The sequence below is a fragment of the Vulpes vulpes genome, chromosome 1 (assembly GCF_048418805.1).
Source record: "Vulpes vulpes isolate BD-2025 chromosome 1, VulVul3, whole genome shotgun sequence".
Classification (NCBI taxonomy): Eukaryota; Metazoa; Chordata; class Mammalia; order Carnivora; family Canidae; genus Vulpes; species Vulpes vulpes.
The window spans coordinates 196,071,002-196,097,743 of NC_132780.1; the positions used below are offsets into that span (position 1 = coordinate 196,071,002).

General features: G+C 40.8%; 1 protein-coding gene, 1 long non-coding RNA gene and 1 other non-coding gene across 4 annotated transcripts in view; all 3 read left to right on the plus strand.

Moving 5' to 3' along the window:
• LOC112925178 (uncharacterized) overlaps positions 1-1,426 on the plus strand; it is a 42,516-nt gene extending 41,090 nt beyond the window's left edge. For both annotated transcript variants that reach the window (XR_011997444.1, XR_011997443.1), the window contains exon 5: positions 1,241-1,426. This is a non-coding gene — a long non-coding RNA (uncharacterized lncRNA). The remainder of the gene's footprint in view (positions 1-1,240) is intronic.
• Positions 1,427-3,672: 2,246 nt separating this feature from the next.
• On the plus strand, positions 3,673-23,154 carry AMD1 (adenosylmethionine decarboxylase 1). Its single transcript, XM_026005807.2, has 9 exons — positions 3,673-4,544; positions 16,526-16,612; positions 17,568-17,694; positions 18,249-18,351; positions 19,659-19,701; positions 19,832-19,976; positions 20,224-20,316; positions 20,395-20,550; positions 20,926-23,154. Exons 1-9 carry the CDS (start codon positions 4,435-4,437, stop codon positions 21,064-21,066), a joined length of 1,005 nt encoding a protein of 334 aa, XP_025861592.1. The 5' UTR covers positions 3,673-4,434; the 3' UTR covers positions 21,067-23,154.
• Positions 12,845-12,951, plus strand: LOC112925219 (U6 spliceosomal RNA). Its single transcript, XR_003236044.1, has one exon. It is a non-coding gene; the product is annotated as a U6 spliceosomal RNA (small nuclear RNA).
• Positions 23,155-26,742: the final 3,588 nt, after the last annotated feature.

Consider the following 26,742-nt stretch of genomic DNA (forward strand, 5'->3'; position numbering starts at 1 on the left):
ATGTGATGGTAGGTAGGTTCTAAACTGGCCCTCGGTGATCCCCAAGTCACAGAATTTATACCCTGAATCTACTCCCCTTCAGGAGGGGTAAAACTGCTGACTTTATTCTAGTTTTCTTAACCAGTAGAATATGACAGTGGTGTAAACCCAAAGGGATGCCACTCCATAATTATATTAGATTGTAATTTCTGGCTTACTAGCATACTCTGTTTCTGGGTTTTATGAAGCAAGATACTATGTTTTGAACTGACCTATGGCAAGGAACTGAGGCCATCAGTCCAATGGCTTATAGGAACTAAATTCCTCCAACAAACACAAGAACATGAAACAGCTCCTTTCCTAGACAAACCACCAGATGGGACCACAGCACAGGCCAGTATCTTGACTGTGGCCTTGTGAGAGACCCTGATACAGAGGACTCAGCTAAGCCATGTGCAAACTCCTGACCCACACAAATAGTGAGAATGATAAATGTGTACTGTTGTAAGCAACTAAGTTTGGGTAATTTATCATGCACCAAGAGATAACTAATATAGTCAGTGTGTGCTGGAGTACTCTCCTAGAGAATGTTATATGTGGAATTATAGCTGAATTATAGCTAGTATTGGAAATTGAGTAAGATTTTTATAGTGTGAAGAATTGCCAGGGTGGGGGGGACTTTGAGGGAATGTTGGGAGATAAGGTTAGTTTGAAAGAGCAGGATCTGTTAAGAGGGCACTTAAAAATTCATGTTTTCAACTAATCCTGATTGAATACATTATGCCAAATACTTTTTTGGGGCAATGCTATATAGTTTTAAGCAAAAACAAAATTTTACATAGCTTAAAATTTGAGGGAGACCGGACAATCAGCAAATGAGTAAATATAGGAACACTAAGGATTATGCAGAGAATTAAAAGCAGAATGGTGTGTTGGGGAGTATCTACTTGGCTACTATAGATTAGAAAGTAAGGAAAAGTGTGCCAGGTCTAGAGAATGGTCCCCACATCCATTCTCTCCCTGCTTCCTCTTAAGTAACAGGATTGGCCAAGTTTTGACTGGGCAACTAGCTACCCAAGTAGGAACCATACTTTCCAGCCTTCTTTGCAGCTAGGTGTGAACATGTGACTAAGTGAGCAGAACTGATACTGTAATTTCCAGGTCTTATTTTCATAAGAAAATTATTATTATTATTATTATTATTATTATCATTATTATTATTATTATTATTTTGCACTTTCTTTCTTTCCTCTTTTTCCAGGCTGGAATGTAGAGAGATGTGGATGAGCTTTAATCATGTGAATGAAGATTGCAACCTGTGGTAAGAACTGGCTAGAAGGAACCAGGGCTCCTGAATGATCTCCCAAAGCAGAGCTACCCACTCACTCACCCTTGACCACCTCCCAGCCTCTGGATGTTATGTGAGAGAAATAAACTTTAAACCTTTTTTTTTTTTTTTTTTTTTTGAGTATTACATTTGGTTCTCTTTGTTATCTTAGCCTACACCCTACTACTACCGGTGACTTCTCAGAGGCGGGGACATTTAAGCTAAGAGCTTAGTGAAAAGAATGAAAACGCTATACAAGGTGGAGAGAGAGCTTGTGAGACCAATGGAAAGGACCTAAAAGGGACGCCTGGGGGGCTCACTGGTTGAGCTTCTGGCTTTGGCTCAGGGTGTGATCCTGGAGACCAGGGATCCTGGAGACCTGGGATCAAGTCCCAAGTCGGGCTCCCTGCATGGAGCCTGCTTCTCCCTCTGCCTATGTTTCTGCCTCTCACTCTCTCTCATGAATAAATAAATAAAACCTTAAAATAAAAAAAAAAGAAAAGGACCTAAAACGAGAAAGGCCAGTATGGCTAGGGCTTAGGGAGTAAATGAACAGTAGAGATGGGCTTGGAAAAGAATTAATTGAAGACCAGATCATGTAGGGGTTTGAAGACTAAGGTAAGGAATTTTGATTTTAAGTATAAGGGGAAACCACTGGAGGATTTATAAATATTAAGAGAAGTGTCATAATTGGATTTATGTTTTAAAAAAATTACTCAGGCTTGCTCTGTGTTAAATCATCTGAGGGGGCCAAAGATATGTTTTGGACACATTAAGTTCAGCAAAATATTTAAATGAGATTAACTGAACAACGTAACGTAGTACAAGGGACTTGAGCCTCAAGATGGTAATGATGCTTAAGAAAAATGAAAAATTTCACAAAGGACCAATTCAATTGGTAGACACTCAATTATCCTCTATCAAATTAACAAAGACTTACCTTGCCAAGATTCTTGGCACTTTTATATTAACTTAAATTGCATTGGGAAAAAGCATAATAGTAATAGAAAAGCAACTAATTATAAGCAATTATAAGCCAAATTATGTTTACACCACAATTAGTGTTTGAGGTGGTTTAGTAGAGAGATTCTTCATTTCAATAAGCAACCATCAAATAATTGAATAGCTTGTAAAACACATAAATACTTCTTTTATCTTTATTCCAAGTATAACCACCACATTCTCTTTGAATTATTATTATCATAAAATAAGCAACATTCATCTTTTGTCCCAATTCCCAGTTTGAGTTGGAAGCTTTTAAAAACATGGTAAGAGTAGTCTATATACCTACCGCACCACACATAGCTTCTTTCAACAGGTTTCATGGAGAAATGTGAACAAATTCACGTTCTTGTAAGACAAATCCTACGCTGGAGGGAATCTAGAGTGCAAACTCAAACCACATCTTTTTCATTAGGTTTTTCACGCTTAAAACATTATCTCATTTCACTTTCCGTTAAAAGAAGTCTTTCTCTAAGGACAATAGGGGGAAAAGTCTTTTGTGTTATGACAATGGTAATTTTTAGGACAGGCTGGGTTTTTTTTTTTTTTTTTTTTCCTCCCATATTCCCGAGTAAAAGTCATGACTTGGTCACAATTTTGCCACCTCGGGTTAAACCCTTACGACTTGCCAACCATTTTACAGTTTATGTTGATTACTGAAGTATTAAGTGTATGGTTGCTTCTTTCTTTCAATTCATACTTCTTTAAATCACTGCTAGTGATAGGTCAGATGCCTGTTCCATGAATTTCCATGTAAATTTTCCTGAAGCACGTGGGATGATATCACTGTACATTGGCGGGGGGAGGGGGTGGTGCTTTCAACTAGTTCATCAGTTTGAGAACACTGAAAGAAAAACATCAAACAATTTCAGGCCATATTTAATAAGCCGGTTTCTAGAAAGAGCCTTGCAAAATAAATTCCCACCGACCGACCCAAGGGAGCACGGGATCGCCAGGGCTGCACAGCAGCTGCCGCGCCGCTCGGCCAGCTCGGGGCTGGGCGAGCCACATGGTCGGAGGTGGGGAGAGCCCGAGCCCTCCCGGGCTGGCCGCCACGTTGCTTTTTCCCTTTTTTTTTTTTTTTTTTTTTTTAAACAGGGAGACAACGCTTCTGGGCTATTGTGTAAACGGGTCGGGAGCTGCGTTCTCGAAGCACATCGGCTAAGGCACGAGCAGCAGCGGAATCCAGCCGCCTCCAAACGCGACCCCTGCAGCACGCGCGCCACGGGCGGACGTGGAGTTGCAAATGCGTGGCTCCCCTCGCCGTGGGGGGAGCGCACCTGCGAGCGGCCGGGGCTCAGCAGCCGCGGGGAGCTGCGCGGGGGCGGGGGCGGGAGCAGGAGCAGGAGCAGGAGCAGGAGCACCGCGCCATCCCAGCAGCGGCCACCGCCCCCGCCGGCCCCGCCGGCCCTCCCGGAGGACCCACCCATGTTCCCTGCAAACCGGTTGTTTAAGGCAGCGCGGCGCAGCCTCCCCTCACCCCCCTTCGCCCTCTCCCCACCCATTCCGCATCGACCCCAGGCGCCTAATCCCCAACCGGACCCCACAGCGCCGTCTCCCGCCCAGGGGCCGGCGCGAGCCCGAACCGCAGCGCGGCGGGCAGCTCCCCGCGCTCGGGGGCAGGCGGGCCTCCAGCCAGCCGCAACTCCGTAGCTGCTGATTGACAGGCGGCGGCAGCAATGAGCCTGGGGGGCGGGACGTTGCGTCACTTCCTGGCCTTTCGGGGGAGACGGGGTATATAAGGGCGGCGCTCACGCAGCGCCCTCGCTTCCACAGTATGGCCGGCGACATTAGCTAGCGCTCGCTCTACTCTCTCTAACGGGGAAACAGCGGACTACAAGAAAACTGAACTGTATCTGCCTCTATTTCCAACAGACTCACGTTCAACTTTCGCTCACACACACACACACACACACAAAAAGAAAAAGCCGGGAAAATTTTATTAATCCTTTTTTTTTAAAAAAAAAAAGTTAATATAAAATTATAGCAAAAAAAAAAAAAAAAAAGGAACCTGAACTTTAGTAACACAGCTGGAACAATCCGCAGCGGCGGCGGCGGCGGCGGGAGAAGAAATTTAATTTTAGTTGATTTTCTGTGGTTGTTGGTTGTTCGCTAGTCTCACGGTGATGGAAGCTGCACATTTTTTCGAAGGGACCGAGAAGCTGCTGGAGGTGTGGTTCTCCAGGCAGCAGCCCGACGCCAGCCAAGGATCTGGAGACCTTCGCACCATCCCCAGGTGGGTGCGCGGGGGCTGTCGCGGCCTCGGAGGCGGGCAGGTGGGGGCGCGCAGGTCCGCGGGCGGGGCCGGGCGGGGTGGCCGTGCGGGGGCCCGGGTAGTGGGGGGGCGGCCGCGTCCGCCCGGGGCCGGGGCCGGGGCCGGCTCCTCCCGCCGCCGTTGCTGGGCCCGGCGCGGCCCGGGGGAGGGGGGAGGGGAAGGGGGAGGCAGGCCGGCGCGCCGCGTGCTCAGGTAACGTCCCCCGCGCGGCGGGCAGGGCGGCCCGGGCCCGGCAGGTGTGGCGCCCCGGCCGGCTCCGTTGGGGCGTGCCCGCGGGGGGCGGCGCGGAGGGCGGCGCGGGCGCGGGCGCGGGCCCGGGCGGGTGTTCCCCGCGCGCTGCGGGTCTGGCGCGCAGGCCTCCCGCCCGCGGTCGGCGCCGGCAGCATGTGGCGCCCGGGAGGCGCTGCGCAGGGCCGGGCCCCACGGCCGCCCCGTAACGTGCTCTGCACCAAACCCTTTCCGGGGCGGCCTCGGCCGTGTAACCTGTTAGGGCGTCGGCGCGCGCGGGCAGGGCCCGTCCGCGGCGGGACCGATTCCTTCGAGGCCCGAGCCCGCAGGGGCACCGCGGAGAGACCGCCCGGAGGTGGTCCCCGGGCCGGGCCTGCCCGCGGCGCACGAGTGCGGAGGAGCCGGCGCGGCCGCCTCGTCGGGGCGGCGGCCAATGGGCGCCCGGGCCCGCCCGAGAGCCGGGCCCCGGGGCGGCGGCCAATGGGCGGCTCAGGAATGCGGGCTGCGCTCGCCGCCGTCCCCGACAAAAAGCAGCCGCGGCCGGAGCGGGGGAGCCCGGCGGGCACGTGCCGCGGGACCCCTGCGGGCGGCGGGCGGCGGGCGGCGCGGGGAGCCCCCCGGGGAGCCCTTCCTCGCGCTCCTCCAGCGCACAAAGGGGGGCTCCCCGGTGGCGGTGATGCGGCGGGGCCGAGCCGGCGGGGCTGCCGAGCGGGCCTCGGGCGGACGGCGGGGGCTCTGCTCTGCCCTGCCCTGCCCCGCTTCGGCGCGTTTTGTTGCCTGCGTGGGCACACACCGTCAATAAAGGAAGGACGGTGGTTCCTCCCCCAAGTTCTTAGGGCAGATGCCACGATGGAAGCTTGAGCCGTTCTGGACCTAAGGAGAGGGGAGAAAGGCTGCTGAGAGGGTCGCCCGCCCGCCCGCCTTTCGGCGTCCGAGCACCACTTACCACTTTTCCTTTGTACTTTCGGCCCCTGAAATCACTGTGGCTCTTAAAATGATGACAAAAGTTGGACCTTCGAGGGCAGAATGTTCCGATTTGTTCGCGATTTAGTGCCAGAACGTTTTATAGACCCTAAGCGTCCGTTAAATCACTATTGTGAGGGTTTACATCACATTTCAGTTTTTGTGCATGGAGCAGGTAAGAACTGAAAACTCTTGTTCATTTAACTGAAGCCCGTTGGCCACCTCTGTAGGAACAACTTCTCTGATGTGTCAAGGATGCTCGGTTAGGTTATATGCTAGAAGATAAAAATATGTGAAAAATTGTCAACACTTTAGGTAAATCCCCTAAAATCAATGGCCTGGCCACAGGGACCCTTTGCTTCGGGTTTCTTGAGGAGTTCGGCGTTGTGGGCCCCAGAGGAGGGTTATAACCTAGAAGAATAATCATAATGAAATGGTTGAAGTGCATTGCCTTGGAATATCCAAATTTGAATTCAGACAGCCTTTATATCTCCTCGTTGCTAAAATGAAGACCATGGTGCGCCTACCTTTGGGTTGTGAGGATAAAGTGTGTTTATTTTCTCCCCGGGGCTGGAGAAGAAATTGTCAGGTTGGAGTCTAAAAGGCTACACGGTAAAGGGTGTCCTACAGTTTGATGTATTTTTATTTAGATAGGGGAGATAGTGTCACTGGGGAGTTTTAGTTTGTATTGTTACAGTATATTTTTCCGTAATCCATCTTCAGTGGCTTTATTTTTCAATGATAAAAATGTAAAAGCCTCCATATCCCCACTCAGTAATTCCATTAAAATGCAAATAAAGGCAGAATTGGAAGAAGACATTAATCGACTGAATTAAAAAATATCTAAGGACATGGAAAGGATTAGCAGAAGGCACAAATATCCTACAGGGTCTTCCTATAGATGCTAGATATTAAAGAGATCATAGATGTTCTAGGAAAATGCCCTCTTGCGCTGTTTTCCAGTTACTATTGTACCCTCTCCTCCCAACTTCACCTGGTTTTGAACTTTAAATAATGTGGAATCATTTAGTATGCATCGGCACATGAGGCCCCTTGGTCAGCCTTACATGTTTGACGTTTTGTGTAGGGTTTAATGTCCGTGTACCAGTTTTCTCGCCGTATTGTTAGTGGGTAGATTCCACTTTGCTAATACAAATATATTGCTGTGTACAGATGTCATTTAGTGAACAATAAGTATGCTTTTCTGTTACACACACACACCTCGGAGAAGAGTTAAGCCCTAAGGTGTGCGTGTATCCAGCATGAGGGTGCTAGCTGCTCCGTATCTTCATCCAACACTGGGTATTATCTTTTTAATTTTAGCTCTTGTGGGTGTAAAATAGTGTGTACATCTCCTCAGACTAATGGGAGTTGAGCATCCTTTCCTATCCGAACTTGCCATTTGTGAAATGCTGCCTATTCTTTTGGAATGCCTTCTGTTTGTAGGAGACCTGTATTGGGGATGTGTTACAGATCTCTTGTACCCTCCATAGCATCCCCTTTCACTCTATTTGTGATCCCTTACAGAAGTGCGTAGGGTTTTTGTTCTTGTTTTTAAGATTATTAGAATATATTTGAGTACCCACGAGTGGTGGGGAGGGGCAGAGGGAGAGAGACAAGCAGACTCCCCACTGAGCCGGGAGCGCCCAACAAGGAGGTGGGGGCGCGGGTGCTCCATTTTAGGGCTCTGGGATCATGACCTGAGCTGAAGGCAGACACTTAAGCTACCCAGGTGCCCCAGAAGCACACAGTTTTTAGCGTATTCCAATTTATCAATATTTTCCATTTTATTTTTTATTTATTTTTTTAAAAATATTTTCCATTTTAATGCTTAGCAGGCTTTTAATTTTTTTTTAATAACCTATATATGCAACATGGGGTTGAATTTAAGAGATGAGGAGTTTCATACTCTACCCATTGAGTCAGCCAGCTGCCTCTGATTAGCAGTTTTGCATCCTATTATACTACCTCTTCTTATTTGAGATTAATGAAGATGTTCTTTTTTTCCTCCTAAATTTCGTTTTGCTTTTCATGTTTAGATCAGCATTCCATCTGGAATTTTATTTTTAATACAGTATGAGGGAATTCAGTGCACTTGAAGCAAAATTGGCTCCTCTTTCCAAGCTTTAACTCCCAAGTCAATCTAGAACTTGTCTGTTAAACATTTCCCACTCTCCGGTAGGCTGTTTGGTAGTATCTTAAGTGTAATCTAATCAAATTACAGAACACAGAATCTTTTTCTAACTTCTCAAGAGAGACAATGGGTACATTATATAGTTTCTGTTGTTTTTTGAGAGAGTTTGGGGGAGGGGCAGAGGGAGATTTTTTTTTTTTTTCTAAGATTTTATTTATTGGGAAGAAAGGGAGAGGGACCAGCGGACTCCTGCCAGGTGCACAGCCCAACACGGGGCTCAATTCCCCAGAACCCCAAGACCACGGCCTTGTCTGAAGTCAGATACTTAACTGACTGAGCCACCAGGTGCCCCAGGGAAAGAGGGAATCTTAAGCAGGCTCCATGCCCAATGGGGGCTTGATCTCAACCCTGAGATTGGGACCTGAGCTGAAATTGAGAGTCAGTCACTTACCCGACCAAGCTACCCAGGCACCCGGTTTTTGTTCTTGGGTTGTGAGATTGAGCCCCATCAGGCTCCACACCAGACCTGGATCCTGCTTAAGATTCTCTCTGTCCCTCTCTAAAAAAGTAAAAATAAGTAAATGGAGAGTGGAAAATCTTCACTGACTCCGGTTGAAGAATAGTGGTTAACAGTATATTGAAGAAAAGCACCAGTCCAGTATATCCATATGAATAAAGGAGTTGGTGACATTCTAAAACTGACTTAATTCACACATTGCTTGAAGTTAATGTAAAAGGAAGGGGGGGGGGTGGTAAACTGCAGGTTCTCTAGCAGTTTTTTCAGATTTCAAAAGGATGTGAATAGAAATCAGTGACCATATATTAAGATGTCTTAGGGTTGCTGGACCAAACAAAAGCCTTTTATGTTATAGGAAATGGCAGTTATGGGGAGGAAGTCTGTTAGAAAATAAAAATTTTTGCTGGGAAGAAAGATTATTGCTTTTGAATTCATAATCCTGAGCTTTTATTCTTAGTAATGAGGTGGGTTCAGATGGGAAATTGTAGTGGAGGTGAAGAGAGTAAATATTAACTATAGGATGGTTAGAGGTGTATTATTTGCACAGTTAACATGAAACTAAAAACTAGAATCTATACTGTTGACATTGGAAAAAGCCCTAAGGAGTAGTGGGATCAGTAATTTTACATTGAAGAAATTGACAGCCCATTGCCAAGAAACCTTTTAGTGTAAATGTTTTGAAGTAGAAAAGCTTCTTATTGAATTAAGCTTCTTGTTACATTCTTCACAAAAGTTTTGAAAGACTTTGAACTGTTGTCCCCAAACCACCCTTTCTTTGTTCGCGTTGAAAGTAATAATCAACTGAATGTAGCAGTAATTATACTAATAGTGATTTAAATTTTAAAGCTTGTGAGAGAGAATTTAATACTGTAATTAAAATTAGCACTGTGTATTTTCAGTTGATTTCTTTGAACAAAAGGGGAAGGCTTTTATTTTTCTGGATATCTGAACTAACTGCCCCTAACTCAAGGGAAGGGTATACTCAGAATTTAACTTCTGGTCAGTCTCAGCTTTGATAGAGAATAATCTATTTTAGGATGATGTTGGCCCAAAGACTAATAACCTTGGGTAAGGTATAGAGGCCTGAATGTAATGTGGTAAGGGGAGAGTCACTAAAATTAGGCTGTTACCTAAGGTCGCAGCTCAGGGAAACTTCACATAGTTGTGTGACTTTTTGGATGAATTACTTGGTAACCCTGAAACCAGTTTTTATTCACAAGGAGGCCTTTTAAATGCAAATTTTTAGGCACCATCTGCAGCGTATCTGACCTACTGGATCTGAGGTTAGGATCCAACTCTGGGTGATGAGAGTGATATTCTGCTTAATGGGTTTCTTCCACCTGCCAGCAACATTCTGTTCCCTCAGACGTCTACTTTATAAGATTGTGATTTAAAAACATCTTAGTTTGCCATTTTTAAGTGGGCAGTATTGTAAGTATATTCACATTGTTGTGCAACAGTTCTCTAGAACTTTTTCATCTTGCAAAACTGAAACTAAAGCCATTAATTTCCCCCCTCTTCTTCCCCATCCTTGGTAACCATCTTCTTTTAGGATTTTGACTACTTTAGATACTTCATAGGAGTATGAGTGCTTCATAAATGGAGTCATACAGTATTTGTCCTTCCATGATTGGCTTATTTCACATAGCATAAGGTCCTCAAGATTTATCCATGTTTTATGTACATACCACATTTTATTTATCTGTTAATCCTTTGATGGGCATTGAGGTTGCTTCCATCTCCTGTCGGTTGTGAACAACAGTGTGGGTGTGCACATACTTCTGCCAGACCTTGTTTTGAATTTTTTAGATCTGTACCCAGAAGTGGGATTACCAGATCAGTCAGATGGTAGTTCTATCTTTAAGGTTTTGAGGAACATCCATACTGTTTTTCTGTAATGGCTGCATCACGTAGTTATTTTCAAGATTTTTAAGTAATCTCTGTATCCAACGTGAGGCTCAAACACAATCCCATGTCGAGAGCTGCACACTCCACCGACTAAGCCAGCCAAGCATGCACCATTAGGTTTTTACTCTTAGGGAAGTTCCTTGTATATTCTGGAAGTTTACCTTTTATCACCTATATGATTTGCAAGTATTTTCTCCTGTATTGTCTTTTCACTCTGTTGAGTACTTTCCTATGAAGTTAAGTTTGATATTGTCTCATTTGTCTACTTTGGCCTTTGCCGCCTGTGCTTTTTGTGTCATAACCAAGAAAGCATTGCCAGATCCGGTGTCCTGAGGCTTTCCCCTGTTTTCTAGGACTTTTGTAGTTTTAGGTCTTGGTTTTGGTTTTTAATCTATCAATTTTTGTAGATGGTGTAAGGTAAGGATCCAACCTCATTTTTTTGTGTGGACAGTTTTCTCAGCACCCGTTGGATGGCTTTTTCTCCCAATTTGTAGTCCTGGCACTTCTGTTGTTGAAGGTCATTTGACCTGTGGCATTTACTTTTTACATACTACATTTAAAAATGTAGTCAGTTGTCCCTTTTGGGTTTTGTTTGATCAGATAACCTTCAGAAGCCTGTCGTTTTAGTGTAATCTTTGCCCTTGTAAATGCCCCCAACTTGTGTCTTTATTAAAACACAGATTCTTTAAGAGAATTTCAAATATAGTAAAATATACCATTAATGCTTTGCAACTCCCGCGTGGTGATCTAAGTTTATTCCATCCATGTACTGTTAATAGTAAAGAACATCCTATTTTGGGGGGCACTTGCTGTGACCTGGGTGTGGCTAGGATCCAGTAAACCTTTATTTACAAAACAAGGCTTATTTTCCTGGGAGAAATGTGATAAAATAATTGACTAAAATTCTCAGCTGTTTTTGGTGTGGGTTTTTCAGCTTTCTCTTTATATACATGTATAGCATTGTATTGACTTTTTCCGTTTTCTTTTACATCGTGCCCTTGGTTTCTTTTTTTGAGCCTGTTAGCTCTCAAGATTGTCTTTTTGGTTGTTTACTCAGCTATGTTTTAAGGTGTTTTGAAGCAACAGCATTCTCACATGCCATGACTTTGAAAAAAATGCTAGAGGGTTTTTATTAGGTGAGGAAGAGTTTGGTTGGAAAAGTTCTTAATGGTGAATGAGTGTAAGAGCATTTTGGTTTCCCTCAAGATGGAATAAGCACACTCTACAACTGTCTCTTGTATTTACTACAAACCTTGGACAGAATGCATGGAACAGTAAGGACTTTGAAAATTAAATGTTAGCAGGTGAATTGAGAAAGGAAACCATAATTCAAAATACCACTGAAACAACTGTGATTTCTTCTGTTCTGTTCTTTTCTTTTCATTATCTCTTGGGGTGGTCTGAAAAGCTGCCAGAAACTGGTAACTGCACACTAGGTACAGACAAAAAGAGTTCCAAGAGAGGTCCTCTATTTCTGGTCTACAGAGAAGGAAGGGGGCTGGGCCTTTCTGGCGTCTTCAGGTCAGAGAGAGTAGGGAAAATCCTTTTTTAAATTTTTTTTTATTGCTTTGCTTTTTGTGTATATGTTCTACCGACAACACTGGCAGTCCTGTGTCCACACTTGTGGCCAGACAGATGCCTAAAACTCCAGGTGCAGGAGGGACCCCTTTTTGACCAGAGTAAAGAACATCAAGGATATCTCTATTCCTCTTTTCCCTTTTGTCGTTTACCTGTTTGGCCCCAGAGGGACAGATAGTTCTAGGCAGCCTGCTGCCCGTGAACAAACTAAAACCTTGGCTTCCTACCCAGAGGACCAAGAATTGGGCCCCCCACCCTGAATCTTGTCAACAAGATTATTGGGAGGAGAGAGCGGTGAAGAAAGTGATCCCATAAAGATTTATATAAACCCCACTCAGCTGCTCCTGTATACATCTCTGATCTTAAACAGTATGTCAGAGGTCTTGAAAACTGATAGATCACCTCCCCAGTCCCAGTCTGGTCACTGGGTGACACGAAAGCAGGGCAGATCTGAGTACCATGACAAGGGCTTTTGTAACTAAAATGTGAAACTATAACATAACCCAGAGAAGCTGAATAAAAACTTGAAAACTGAGCTTAACCGTTTCAGTTGCCTGCTAAAACAATTTTTAAAATCAACATGCTCCATAGGATTGAAACAAGATTTAAAATTCTGTAACATTTAACAAAACTAAAAAACAAAAATAAAAAAGTAAAGATAAAATAAAATTATGTAACATGATCAAAATGCTCAGGATGCAGTTGTAAATTGTTCAACTTACGAATGACCAGGAAAATTCTCAGCATCCCTCAAAGGAAAAAGACTGTAGCCTCAAGGGGATGCAAATCAAGCTTTAGAGACAGCTGTCATAAACATTCTATAAGAAGAGTGAGTAGGCTTAAAAGGAAAAGACAAAGTCTTAGAGAAATAGAAAATGGAACTTTAAAATGCAACAGGAAAGTAACTACTGGAATAAGAAGTTTCCTGGGTGAGTGCTCGCTTCAGCAGCACATATACTAAAGTTGGAACGATACAGAGATTAGCATGGCCCCTGCGCAAGGAGGATGACATGCAAATTCGTGAAGCGTTCCATATTTTTCCTGTTTAGGATCTCATGAATAAATAAAATCTTGGGGAAAAAAAAGTTTCCAGGGTGGGCTCTAGTAGAATGGAAATGGACAGAAGAGTGAATAAACATGAAGATAGATCAGTAGGAGTCACCCATTCTGAACAACACAGAAAAAAGATTGGGGGCAGCAAGTGCCCCACAGGTCTCTCGGGTTCTGTTCAAACCAAAAAAGTTAAACATGTTTGCATCAGCAGATCCCTCCAGGGGATTTGTGTGTTTCAGGGAAAAAAAACTGAGAAAACAATCACATGTAGGTTCATTTTAATAAATGGATTCTTATAACTAAGTTATTTGGCAGTGAAACGAGTAAGCTCCATTTATGTAGATTAAAATGAGATGGCACTTCAAGTGGAATATATAATCAAGTTTGTTAACAAGATAATTCTGTTAAAGGAGTTTATCTTTTCAAGAACTTGCCTTCGAAATACTTGAACTATTACAGTGACAAACAATAAAGGAGCATGTAACAATTTTAGATTTAAAAAGTTTAAGGCTGGGACGCCTGGGTGGCTCAGCAGTTGAATATCAGCCTTTGGCTCAGGTTGTGATCCTGGGGTCCTGAGATCAAGTCCCACGTCGGGCTCTCCCCTCAGAGAGCCTGCTTGTGTCTCTGTGCCTCTCTCTCTGTGTTTCTCATGAATAAATAAATAAGATTTTTTTAAAAACCTTCATATTTGGGCAGCACCGGTGGCTCAGCGGTTTAGCGCCACCTGCAGCCTGGGGTGTGATCCTGGAGACCTGGGGTCGAGTCCCACATCGGGCTTCCTGCATGGAGCTTGCTTCTCCCTCTGCCTGTGTTTCTTCCCTCTGTGTGTGTGTGTGTGTGTGTGTGTGTGTGTCTCGTGAATAAATAAAAAATCTTTAAAAAATAAAATAAAATCTGAGTCAGATGAGAAAGGGGATGCCAGGAGATCTGAAGATTGGATAATAGTTTATTCTCTGGGAGTAACAAAGGATCTCTCTGAAATGAGAACTAAGTACTGTTGAGAGGGGTAAAGTGACTATACTGAAAATAAGGAATAAAAACTTAAAATGAGAGATCATTAGCCCTTTACCCTCTTTTGCCTACCAGAATTCCTCATGCTCACCAGGCAAGAGAATGGAATATTTGGATGATCTGACCTGCCTAGGAAAGAACTTTAAAAGAAACACTAATAGGGAGTTTCCCAGTGAAACCCCCACATGCCCTGTACGGAGGCTGACAGTAAACAAGCCCCATCCATGTGTATATAGACTTTTTGACTAGCTAAGTCTTAGTACCCTAATCTTGGCCAAGAATCACTCAAAAGAAATGTTGAAACAGTTGGGGGAACATCTGAGGATAAGTTAATGCATAGAAAACCAAAGCAAATGAAAAAGCAGACAGCTTTTAAATCCAGAGAAAAACAAATTTATACAAGAAAGAAAACATTACGGAACATGATTCAAGTCGTAATATACTGTTGTTAACACTGCTGTATGATACATGAAAGTTAAGAGAATAAACCCTAAGAGTTCTCGTAGTGGAAAGATTATTTTTTTCTGCCTTCTCTTTTTATTGTATATATGAGACGATGGATCCTAACTAAACCTTTTGTGGTAATCATTTCACAAATGAGTAAGTCAAACCCTTAGGCTGCACACCTTAAACTTACATGCAGCAGTGTATGTCAGTTATCTCAGTGAAACGGACTGAGGGAGTCTGCATGAATAGTGACTGTAACTGGAAAGGTAGCGTGTCCAGTGAGTGGAAGAGAATATTTATTTGCAAGAGTGCTGAATTCTAGTGGGAAGTCATTAGGTAAGATACGATTTTTTTTTTTAAGGTAAGATCTGAATTAAGTAAGCTCTAAAGAGAGACCTGTGTGCTGCAGAATTTTACTTAATGCTTATAGTGGGTATTATTATTTACCTGTATATTCGATGCTTGAATTTTTACCATTGAGTAGGTACATTATGTATGCATTATATAACTTAATCAGTTATATGAAGTAGGTTTTATTGCCCACCAGATATAAAGAAACCAAGCACAGAGATATTTTAATTGTAAGATGTGTCAACAACAAATTGTACCATTTGAAAAATTTGAAACAAACTGCAAAGATGTGGCCCAGTCTAATGTGTATTTTTCTTTTTCTTTATGTAAACAGTCATCAGCACCTTTTTAAAAGAAAGCTAATTGTTAGCACTTAATAAACATTGCTTGGCCAAAGCACCTGGGTGGCTCAGTCATTTGAGTGTCTGACTCTTGATTTTGGCTCAGGTCATGATCTCAGAGTTGTGAGATGGAGCCCTGTGTCAGACTCCACTGTCAGCAGAGTGTCTGCTTGAGATCCCCCACCTCTGAAAAATAAAAATAAACTTAAAAAAATCCTTGGTTAAAGTTACAGGCAGATAGGCTCTATAATCATTAGCAAGCCTAACAGTTGAGTTTTTTTCAGGTAAGTCTCAGTACTGTTCAATTTAACTAATTTACCCAACTTAGGAATTATTGCCTTCTGTGATTGGTCATATAATTGCCTGTTGGGCCGGTAAACATTTTTTTTTTTTTAGAAAATGATGAAACAGGCACAAAATGCTAACAGGTTTGACTGGCACTATGCTTGTGGGTGGTTTGGTTTTGTTTTTTAAGTAATCTCTATACCCAATATGTGGCTCAAATTCATAGCCCCCCCGAGATCAAGAGTTGGATGCTCTCCCAACTGAGCCAGCCAGGTGCCCCTGTGCTTGATTTTTAATACAAAAGACTAAAACATACCTGGTTTTGTGCTGGCTGTGCTGTTGAGGATTTCTTCTACAGAGTCTTAACAGGATAAGAAAACTAACCATAATGTGCTATTTTCTTGGGTATACAGGAATGACCTGTCAAACATTAAGAGCCTTAAAAATATTTCAAGCCTTTAATTTGGTAATTATAAGCTTGTCGTGTGAAATTGTTTTATAAATATTTCGGTTTATAGTGGACACACTAAAGAGGGAAGCACTTCTTAGGTCTCAATCAGATAAAATTAAAACTAATTTCTTTTGTTATGCCCATTTGACTTCCATTTTAGTCCATTGCCTTATACTACAGACTTTTCACTTTGTTGGAATGGGCATATTTTTGATCCTGTTAAAGAGTTGTATAATGTTGCCCAAAATCTTCATGTTGAATTGCCAACAAAAACCATGTTTCAAGTTTCTGATGACTTTGATAGGCAAAAGAAAAAATCTCATTTTACTTAATCTCTTCACTTGCTTGTGGGTGAAAGGTAAAGATTTTCCTTGGTTTAAGGGCCTTTTAAACTTCTCTGCAAGTCTTATTCATTTTGTCTTTTTTTTTTTTTTCTGAGTAAATTGTAAATGGCTTTTAATTTCCAGTTTTCAAGTTTGCTCTTTGTTACTCTGGATATGTCAGTATAGATAGGTTTTTGAAATAAAAACGTTACTCAGAAGCTGGAACAAGAATGTGACAAATATACATGGGTTAAATTGTGTTAGAACACAAGTTTAAGAGCTTTGTAATTTCTACTCAAGTAGGCAAGTACTATTATGACTTAATCATCCCTTTTTTGTTAAATAATAGATCTGAGTGGGACATACTTCTGAAGGATGTGCAATGTTCAATCATAAGTGTGACAAAAACTGACAAGCAGGAAGCTTATGTACTCAGGTGAGTTCTGCGAAAACAAATGTTAGCTACCTAGTTTCAGTCTGAATCCTACTTTACATGGAATAGCGAATTGTTCCTCTGGATCTTAGTAGTGTAATCATTTTTACTTTATTTTGAGAAATAATAGTATAAAATAAAATGTTTATTTTAGATATCCCTATGTGGTATGTTTTGAAGTCTCTCATACTAATAATAGCTCTTCAAGATGATTGCTATCTTTACCTCCTTAGTTAGCAGGAAGTAGCTGTAAAAGAGAGTAGTAGAATAGCATTATACCTTTATTCTCAGCCCCAGATAGGTCTTTTTTAGTATATGCCTCTCAATATCAGAACTTCAAAGTGAAAATTGGCTTCTCTGTATAAATACAATTGTTATATATGAAAGAAAGCCATTCAGCATGTTATTAGGTACAAAGCTAATTTATTCAACAAAAGCAAAATGAACCTTGTGGCTACTGGATTGAACAAAGTGCCTGGTTTTTTACTAAGCTTGTGTTGGACATACACAGATGTTTATCAAATGCTTAGTGTGTGCCAGGCCTTGGGAATATAATGAATTAAAACAAATTCCTTTCCTAAAAGAGCTTATTACCTAATTGGATGTTTGCAGAAATATATGTCCGAGTGGGTGGTACAGCTGAAGTAAAGTATGATTTTTAGTGAATATCCTAAGATAGGTGAAGTGAGGAGGAAGGCTTAGAAATAGGAGGAGGTTTTTGTAATGAGCTAATATGCTTTATACCTAATTCAAGGCCTTTCTGTGGGTTCTGGAAGCTTTAAAATGATTTCTGTGTAATAGAAAGGAATACAGTAGTGTGTCCTTTTTGCTTCGCATCCTTGATCTTGACAGTGAAAGTTAATAGATTTTACATTGTAAATAATCTAGTAATAGATTTAATTGCATCTCAGTAATACATTAAACATCCTTATAACATTGTGACTTTTTCCAAATGCAGTGAGAGTAGCATGTTTGTCTCCAAGAGACGTTTCATTTTGAAGACATGTGGTACCACCCTCTTGCTGAAAGCACTGGTTCCCCTGTTGAAACTTGCTAGGGATTACAGTGGGTTTGACTCAATTCAAGTAAGTAATCAGACATTTTATCTTTTTTTCCCCCCCAGGCAAATGTTAGGGCTCTGTAATATGCATTTGCCTAGTAAATAAATTTTCTATACTTAACTGCTTAGTTGTGGATAATCACTGACTCTTGAAACTAAATGCATACATGCTCTCAAATATTGTTGCTTCGGATCTGAAACTACTGTCCAGAAATAAAGTACCTTGTCTCTACAGTTGTTATGACCTATCATGAGTAGGTTGAGTATTTTTTAAGTTTCCAGAAACTCAAGAGATGTATGTGGTCTACGTTCTTCATGGTTGCTTGAGATTCTTCTCCACAGCTTAAACAAAGTATAACCCTTTCTCACGGATGTTGGTCTGAAACCTTGCTCTAACAAAGTGGCCATTTTTTATTTATTGGCCAGCAAAAGACCACTTACCTTTTAAACATATTAAATGGGAAATATGTTAAATTTCATTGGGGAAAGAACAGATTTGATGTTGATACGTATATGCAGAAAGTAGTTGACTAGGAAAGGTAATAGAATTCTATGTTCATGTGAAGTTATCTTTTTCAGAGCTTCTTTTATTCTCGTAAGAATTTCATGAAGCCTTCTCACCAAGGGTACCCACACCGGAATTTCCAGGAAGAAATAGAATTTCTTAATGCAATTTTCCCAAGTAAGTTTAAATAGAATTAAAACCCATTTCCTTATGTCCTTTCAGAGATCTTTTTATATATGTGAAAGCATATGTATCCAAATATGGTATGGTGCATTATATAGTTAAGAGTATCCGTAAAAGTTGATTACAAATTTAGAGTGTGCGTGCACATCAGGTCAATGTTGTTGAAAAGGTGGAAAAAGAAAATGAATTGATCACTTGCCAGAGGGAGACATCTTTGTCTTACCAGTTGCTCTAATTTTTATCTACTTAGTGATTATGAAGACTTTGTTCCCTTTGTCCAGAAAAATGCATAGTGCCTTCATACATCCATGCTAAGATGCTGATCTGTGTTAAGAAACTCTGGCCTGGGCAGCCCCGGTGGCTCAGCGGTTTAGCACTACCTTCAGCCCAGGGCGTGATCCTAGAGACCCAGACCCGGATCGCACGTCAGGCTCCCTGCATGGAGCCTGCTTCTCCCTCTGCTTGTGTCTCTGCCTCTCTCTCTCTTTGTCCCTCATAAGTAAATAAATAAAATATTTTAAAAAGAAGAAAGAAAAAAAATTCTGACCTGGCATTCTATTTAGGAATTGAGCTGGCTTAAAAATGATCACAGTGAGATCATAGTGTCACTTCAAACAAACTGGCAAGATTTTCTTCCATTTACTAAGCTTTTATTTATAGACCTTCCTTTTTGAGCTTCAAGGTCAGGGAACTTAAAGGTTATCTAATCTAACACCGTTATACCCTAGATGTGGCTGAAAACCTAGGGTGATTTTACTAACTTGGCACAAAAGCACTCCCAGGCATAATTTAAGATTCCCACCCCTCCTCCATCACAGGCATGATTGAAAAGAAAGTCCAATTTCTATCCTATTCTTATCTACTAATATGAAATTATACAAGGCTGTATCAGTGCTGAGTATAATGGAGTGTAAATATCTCCCAGTTAATTTACTATGTTGAGTGGGTCTTTGGGACAACAATATGGAAAAGAACATTACATAAAATGGCATGTAGACAAATGGGTGGTCAAATTCTATTTCCTTAGTGGAGTTTTAGGGAAGGGTGCACCATAGTTTTCTCAGCACTCAGACTCACTCACTGTAGCTGAAGTATATCTCTAGATGACAGTAAAATATTTTTAGTAAAATATTTTTTTAAGGGATGACAGGGGGCATCCTGCCTACTTGTGAACTCACTTCCCTTCACTGATGACATGTCTAATAGGAGGCAAGCGCTATCACCCTAACCATTGGAACAGTGGGGACAAACCTATCTATTAAATGGAGCTGTTAAACTTATTTTATGTTCTCCCTCAACAGATGGAGCAGCATATTGTATGGGACGTATGAATTCTGACTGTTGGTATGTTGGACATAGTTTTATCATTCTGTGTGTGTGTTTCCTTTTGGTTTAGTTTTGTTTTTGGTTGTTACAGGATTTACTTTAAATTGCCATTTGTCATTTTTAGAAACTACTTTTTATTTTTGTATAGGTACTTGTATACTTTGGATTTCCCAGAGACTCGGGTAATCAGTCAGCCAGATCAAACCCTGGAAATTCTGATGAGTGAGCTTGACCCAGCAGTTATGGACCAGTTCTACATGAAAGATGGTGTTACTGCAAAGGATGTCACTCGTGTAAGCATTTTCAAGAATAGTTCTAGATTTGGGATGCCTGGGTGGCTCGGCGGTTAAGCATATAGCCTGCTTCTCCGTCTGCCTGTGTCTCTGCCTCTCTTCTCTTTGTCTCTTATGAGTAAATAAATAAAATCTTTAAAAAAAAAAAAAAAAAGAATAGTTCTAGATTCTTCCTGGGCACTAAATATTTTAACTCCTTCTCAGTTTATTTTTCAAATTTGTATGTAATCAGTCTTTCCTTTCCCAGGAGAGTGGAATTCGTGACCTGATACCAGGTTCTGTCATTGATGCCACACTGTTCAATCCTTGTGGGTATTCGATGAATGGAATGAAATCGGATGTAAGTGATATTTTCCTTAATAATTATTAAATATTTAAGTGTACCTTTCCATTATTAACCTAAAACTATTTCTTTAAGGGAACTTATTGGACTATTCACATCACTCCAGAACCAGAATTTTCTTATGTTAGCTTTGAAACAAACTTAAGTCAGACCTCCTATGATGACCTGATCAGGAAAGTTGTTGAAGTCTTCAAGCCAGGAAAATTTGTGACCACCCTGTTTGTAAATCAGGTAAATTGTCTTATTCTCAATAAAGTCTTACATAGGAAATGAGAATAGTGAATCGTGTCATAATACGTATTCTAAGGTGGCATATGTCAGATATCTAGAAGTATTGCTGTTGAGGTTATGAGTAGAAGAGATGCTTTCTATCTTTGTTTAGACTTGGTCCTTGATTTATATCTAGCCCAATCGATGAATTTTTTTTTTCCTGTTTAGATGGGTAGATGGGAGGGGAACAACATAGGATGTCCTACTCATCCACCCATGAGACAGCTACAATATTCAAATGCCATGTTTGTTCAGACAGCGGTCTTAAATATTTATTGACTGAAAATAACTTTTTCAGATTATAAGTACTAATGCTTAATTTAAATTTCTCCCCAGAGTTCTAAATGTCGCACAGTGCTTTCTTCACCCCAGAAGATTGAAGGCTTTAAACGTCTGGATTGCCAGAGCGCTATGTTCAATGATTACAATTTTGTTTTTACCAGTTTTGCTAAGAAGCAGCAACAACAGCAGAGTTGATTAATAAAAATGAAGAAAAAACGCAAAAAGAGAACACACATAGAAGGAGGTGGTGGCTGCTTTTTAGATATTGATATCGGGGGCCATGCTTTCCATAACCACCACCTTGTAGCTGCAGAAAGCCCTAGATGTAATGATAGTGTAATCATTTTGAATTGTATGCATTATTATATCAAGGAGTTAGATATCTTGCATGAATGCTCTCTTCTGTGTTTAGGTATCCTATGCCACTCTTGCTGTGAAATTGAAGTGCATGTAGAAAAAACCTTTTACTATATGAAACTTTACAACACTTGTGAAAACAATTCAATTTGGTTTATGCACAGTGTAATATTTCTCCAGGTATCATCCAAAATTCCCCACAGACAAGGCTTTCGTCCTCATTAGGTGTTGGCCTCAGCCTAATCATCTGGGACTGTTCTATTAAATTGCTGCCAGGATTTTACATCCAGTTACCTCCACTTTCTAGAACATATTCTCTACTAATATTACTGAAACCAGTTTCTACTTCATACAGATGTTTTTTGCAACAGCAATTAAAGTTTATCTTCCACAAGTCAAGTCCTCTTAAGAAAATGATTGCAGTTATCCATTTTGTGTATTACTATTTTAACATTATTGCTTCCTGTACTTGTACTTCCTTTATTTGATTTTGTTCCTCACCATGGTGTCTTGCCTCCCAACCCCCCCTCAATAAAGCAATACACTGTTAACACTGTGGGTTTATACTAATCTTATACCCGGGAGGGGGAAGGGAGAGTGAACCCTGGGCTTAATTTTCTCTTAAGGTCAAGGGAGTTTGGCCTCCTTTCATATTGACATGGGCTCTTTTGGGAGATAGTGACAAAAATAAACCTGTTGTTGATCAGGAAGGAAGACCCTTAAAAATCTACATTAGGGTATACTGGGAGAACTGTCCAGAGGCTACGCCATTGTGTGTTCCCATTAAATGAGATTAGCTTCTCATGAGTACCATGCCTTTTGTAATTTGCTAAATAGTTGTAGAAAAAAAACATTTTTTTTTTTTTTTAGAAAATATTTTTTATCACTAAGTTTGTTAGCAAGGAAATTAAGATAAAGGTTAGATTTACAGGATTTAATAAGTCAGCTCAGATGATTCACATTTTACTTTAGCAGCTATCTCCAACCATTTTCATTCACAACTTAACATAAACTGGTTGAAAATGGAGTCTGTCTTTGCCATCTTGTGGCTTAAAGTTCTTTGACTTTGTGATGCATTATGATAGTGTTCTGACTTTAACCCTTTCTCTTCCTGGTGTTCCTTTCACCATGAATTCATAGCATCGAGTGAAACTTCCCAGAATGAGAACTGTTCAGGTTATTCTGACATACACAATGAAGCAGAATGCTATCAAGAAGACACAAATTCCAAACTGGTCAGTGGGAAATGACTAGAAATACAGGCTTTGAGGAGTTGGCATCTTTTAGCTATATTTGCAAATACTGAGATTTAAGCAGCTGAGAAAACAGCAAAGTTGACTAAATTTTTTATATTCTTGTCCTCACAAAGGTTTTTTTTTATTCTTTCTGGATTGATGCAGTGATGTTTTTGTTCCTTCCGTATTTATTAATGAAACACTTTTTTAGTGTTTCTAAACATAAAATCTACTTGGTTTGAAATCAAGTGGTTGGAACACAAATTTTGACTTTTATTTTAAGCATGTTGATTTGAGGTTTCATTTAAGAAACTTTCAGTCAAATGGATCAGTTTGATTCTGTAATTAGCACACGGTACCTAATGTTTCGGTACTGTTTTGAGGACCAATGCTCAAAGTGGATTTTGTTCTTGAACAGTGTCCCAGTAGATTTGATGACATTTGTTGGCTTGAGGTCTGATTTTTTCTAACAGATTTAAGATTTCTATCTAATGTTGAAAAACTGCACAAATTTGTATGGAATAAAGCCTAGAAAAATTAAAGCTAGATTAAATAGTAATCGAAATTAATCCTAGTGTGTATGATAGAGGGAAAATTTTGGTGCCATAATTTCTCTCTTCATGGTGTTGGACTTAAATGAAATGTATTTCTGTATCACAATTTAAGCTTCAATAAAAGTTTGCTTAATCCATTGTCTAGTGACATTCAGGAAGTTTTCTGTTGATGTATTTTTTAAACAGTATGCATGACCCAAATACTAGACATCTACAATTTTTGTGATTTTAGGAAATTGATACTTGATAGTTATTTTCTAACATTTGGAAGAGTAATGATGAAGACTAAGCTCTTTAAGCTCCTTGGTGAATGAGTAATTTATACTCAGATTTAAACATTGTTTTGTTTAGTGGCTTCATAAGTGAAGCTTAAAAGAAATAACTGGGATATATATTAAAGAGTAGGAAAGGTAAGTAGTAAGAATAAGAGTGCATTTGTGAGGGATCCCTGGGTGGTGCAGTGGTTTGGCACCTGCCTTTGGCCCAGGGCGCGATCCTGGAGACCCGGGATCGAATCCCACGTCGGGCTCCCGGTACATGGATCCTGCTTCTCCCTCTGCCTATGTCTCTGCCTCTCTCTCTCTCTCTGTGTGACTATCATAAATAAATTAAAAAAAAAAAAAAAGTGCATTTGTGAGTTCGGAGTTAAAAGTTCGAAGGTAAAATGTTCTAGCCCTTATTATGGAATAGGCTCTTAATGATGGGATGGGGAGGAGCAAGTTGTAAACATCCTTTATTTCATTCACTTATTTGGCTAACTAGAACAAAGTTACAAGCCTGATCATTTTTGCCATGTTAGGTACATATCTTTTTTTTTTTTTTTTTAAGATTTTACTTATTTATTCATGAGAGAGACAGGCAGAGGGAGAAGCAGCCTCCCTGCAGGGACCCTCCTGCAGGACTCGATCCCGGAACTCCAGGATCACACCCTGGCCTGAATGCAGGTGCTAAAGCGCTGAGCTACCCAGGGATCCCCAAGGTACATATCTTATCACTTATTTGGCAAAATTTCAGTTCTTCAGCCTCTTGTGTCTACAATAATCTGAAAATCAGAATCTTATAAAAATGTATATTCAGATCTCAAAAAAGGCATTTTAGAGAGTATTTTCTGAGAAGTGACTGAAAAAAGGGTAGATCCTAGAAAACTATAATATGATATAGTATTATACCTTCAACACCAGGTTCTTTTACAGCAACAGGTAAGTGATCCGAGTGGATTCAGACATATAAGTCGCAAATGTAGTATTACACTGTGAAGGGTAAAGGACCTTATTTTCATTGTCCTGGCCAGATAACTGTCACCAATTCCTGACTCCCCACCTTCAAATTTGATGTTTTCATCCCCGCTTTTAGTCCTGTTAAGATGGAAACTGTTCCTTTGGAATCTATCTCTTCTACCGTGAGAGACTGTAACAGCTGTCTGCAAGGATTAGCTAGGACTCCAGAAAATAGGTGAGATTTGTAATTAACCATTTTATTTGGAGAATCTTCAAATATACAAAAAATATAGTACATTGAGTCTTCATATCCTACCTTAAATAGTCCTGAATTCTGCTCTGGTTCATCCATCCACATCTTTTTAAGTAAGATTTAAAGTTGAAATATGCAAATCTTAACCACAGTTCTAGAAAATGGATACACTTTTTAGCTCTCAGCCTTATCAAGACAAAAGGTTCATTTAACCCTAATAAGGCAACTCCCGCAATTTACTCCCACCCTCAAGCTAACTACTTTTTTATTTTTTCACTATAGCCTAAAGCCCCATAGGGGACACTGGTCTCAGACATTACATTAATTAAATCCAGGTATACATAAAGTGCTTTTCACTTGATAAAAGGTTTTCAGAGGTTGAACCATGTATTTTTGCCAAGTAGGATCCATTGTGTATGAATGTACTATAATTTTATCCATTCTGTTAAACGTTTTATTGGTTTCCAGTTTTTGGAAAACGTGAATAAAGCTGCTATGAACAGTGCATACAGGTGTTTTTGTGGCTTCTGGATGTTTAGTACAATCTTAATCTGTTTCTCTGAGTACTGAATATGTTCTTATATCTTTACTCACCATTAGTATATTCTTTGAAAGTGTTCTGTACGTTTAAGTTAGGTTGGCTCTTTATTTTGGATACAAGTTCCTTGTCTAGTGTCTTGCAAATGTTCTAGTCTGATTTGCCTCTTCATTTTCCTGATAGCAACTTGATGAGTAGAAGTTCTTAATCTCAAGGCTTGATTTATCAACTTTCTAAATGGATCTTTTTCTGTCAATAAATCTACCTAGCCTCACATTGTGGTGAAGCTTCTTAATTTTGGGCTTTTACACCCATCTGTCTCAGATTTCTGTGTGTGGTGTGAGCTATGAACTGAAGTTTTTTTTTACCCATGTGAATGTGCAGTTACTCTGGCACCATTTGTGCTTTTACCATTGAATTACTTTGGACACCTTTTATCTTATTTGACTAGTTCTTGACTGTGCTTGGACTATTCCACGGTTACCTGTATTTCTGTGTAAATATCACCCAAGGTGTGGGGCTTAAACCCAACACCCCAAGATAATAAGTCTCATCTTCTACCAGCCGAGCCAGCCAGGCGCCATTCAATTTCTATTTTTAAGGAGCCTGGGGCGCCTACAGTGGCATAGTCAATTGGGCATCTGACTCTTGGTTTTGGCTCTGGTTGTGATCTTGGAGCAGTGGGATCAAGATCAAGCCTGTGTCAGGCTCTATGTTAAGTGTGGTGTCTGGGTTTCTGTCTCTGCTCCTCCTCCCCTGAAATAAATACCTTTTAAAGTAGCATAATAAAAAAAAAAAATAGATAAAGTAGCATAATAAGCCTGATTGGATTATTAGGGTTGGATAGGGTCCACTTAAAATTTAACTTTTCTCTAGAAAGGTTTTGTATGATCTGTAGGACTTTGATGAATTCAAATATTTTAGGTTCCTTGATGCTAATGCCATTTGAATTTTCTTTCCAGTTGCTATTTTATAGGCAATTTAAATTCTTTTGATAGCACCTTGCTAAATTCTTAATGCAGTGGTCAGGACCTCTAATACCTATAGAATATAGGTAGTAAGGGCAGACGGTGGCTTAGGTGAAGAAAAGACCACCAGGGAGCAAAATTCAGAGAGGTACTGGGGTGCAAGTGGGCATCTGAGAATACATCTTTTCATTTTGCTCACTAGGGGTTTTGCTTGCCTGAGTTTATAATGTTCCTCTATTAAAGTCCTCTACATAGTCTCATATTTATAGTTTGCTCGGCATCCCTGAAATGGTCCTACGGTTTGTCTTTATCTGTTAAGATAGTATTGCTGTCCTCGGGGGAGTTTAGTAATGGAACTTTGAAGCAGGCTCCCAAACACTGGGGGCAGAAATGTCTTGTTTAAAGTAACTGCCCAAGGTTTTACTTTTTTTTTAAGTCGGCTCCACACCCACGTAGGGCTTGAGCTCAACCAGGAGATCAAGAGTCACATGCTCTACTGACTGAGCCAGCGAAGCACCCCCTCTGACTCATTTCTTCATCACTGTGTGGTTGTGGCCTCAACCTTTTTCCTTATCACACTTCCCCTAAAACTTGGGAATTCAGTTATTTCACCTTTATTTACAACTCAATTCCCCACCCCTCATTTGCCTTTTTAGCCTTCAACTTTTAGCAGTAAAGGGTTGAGGTGAACCCCGTAAGTTAGAGAAGTCTTCATTAACCCCTTGATGTCCTTGACCCTGGTTCTCTGG

Bases quoted from the DNA above. Each gene is read 5' to 3' on its own strand.
- AMD1 (XM_026005807.2), top strand. From the start codon at position 4,435: ATGGAAGCTGCACATTTTTTCGAAGGGACCGAGAAGCTGCTGGAGGTG. The intron at 18,352-19,658 runs GTAAGTTTAAAT...CTCCCTCAACAG, and splicing joins TCTTAATGCAATTTTCCCAA to ATGGAGCAGCATATTGTATG. The intron at 20,317-20,394 runs GTAAGTGATATT...TATTTCTTTAAG, and splicing joins TGAATGGAATGAAATCGGAT to GGAACTTATTGGACTATTCA.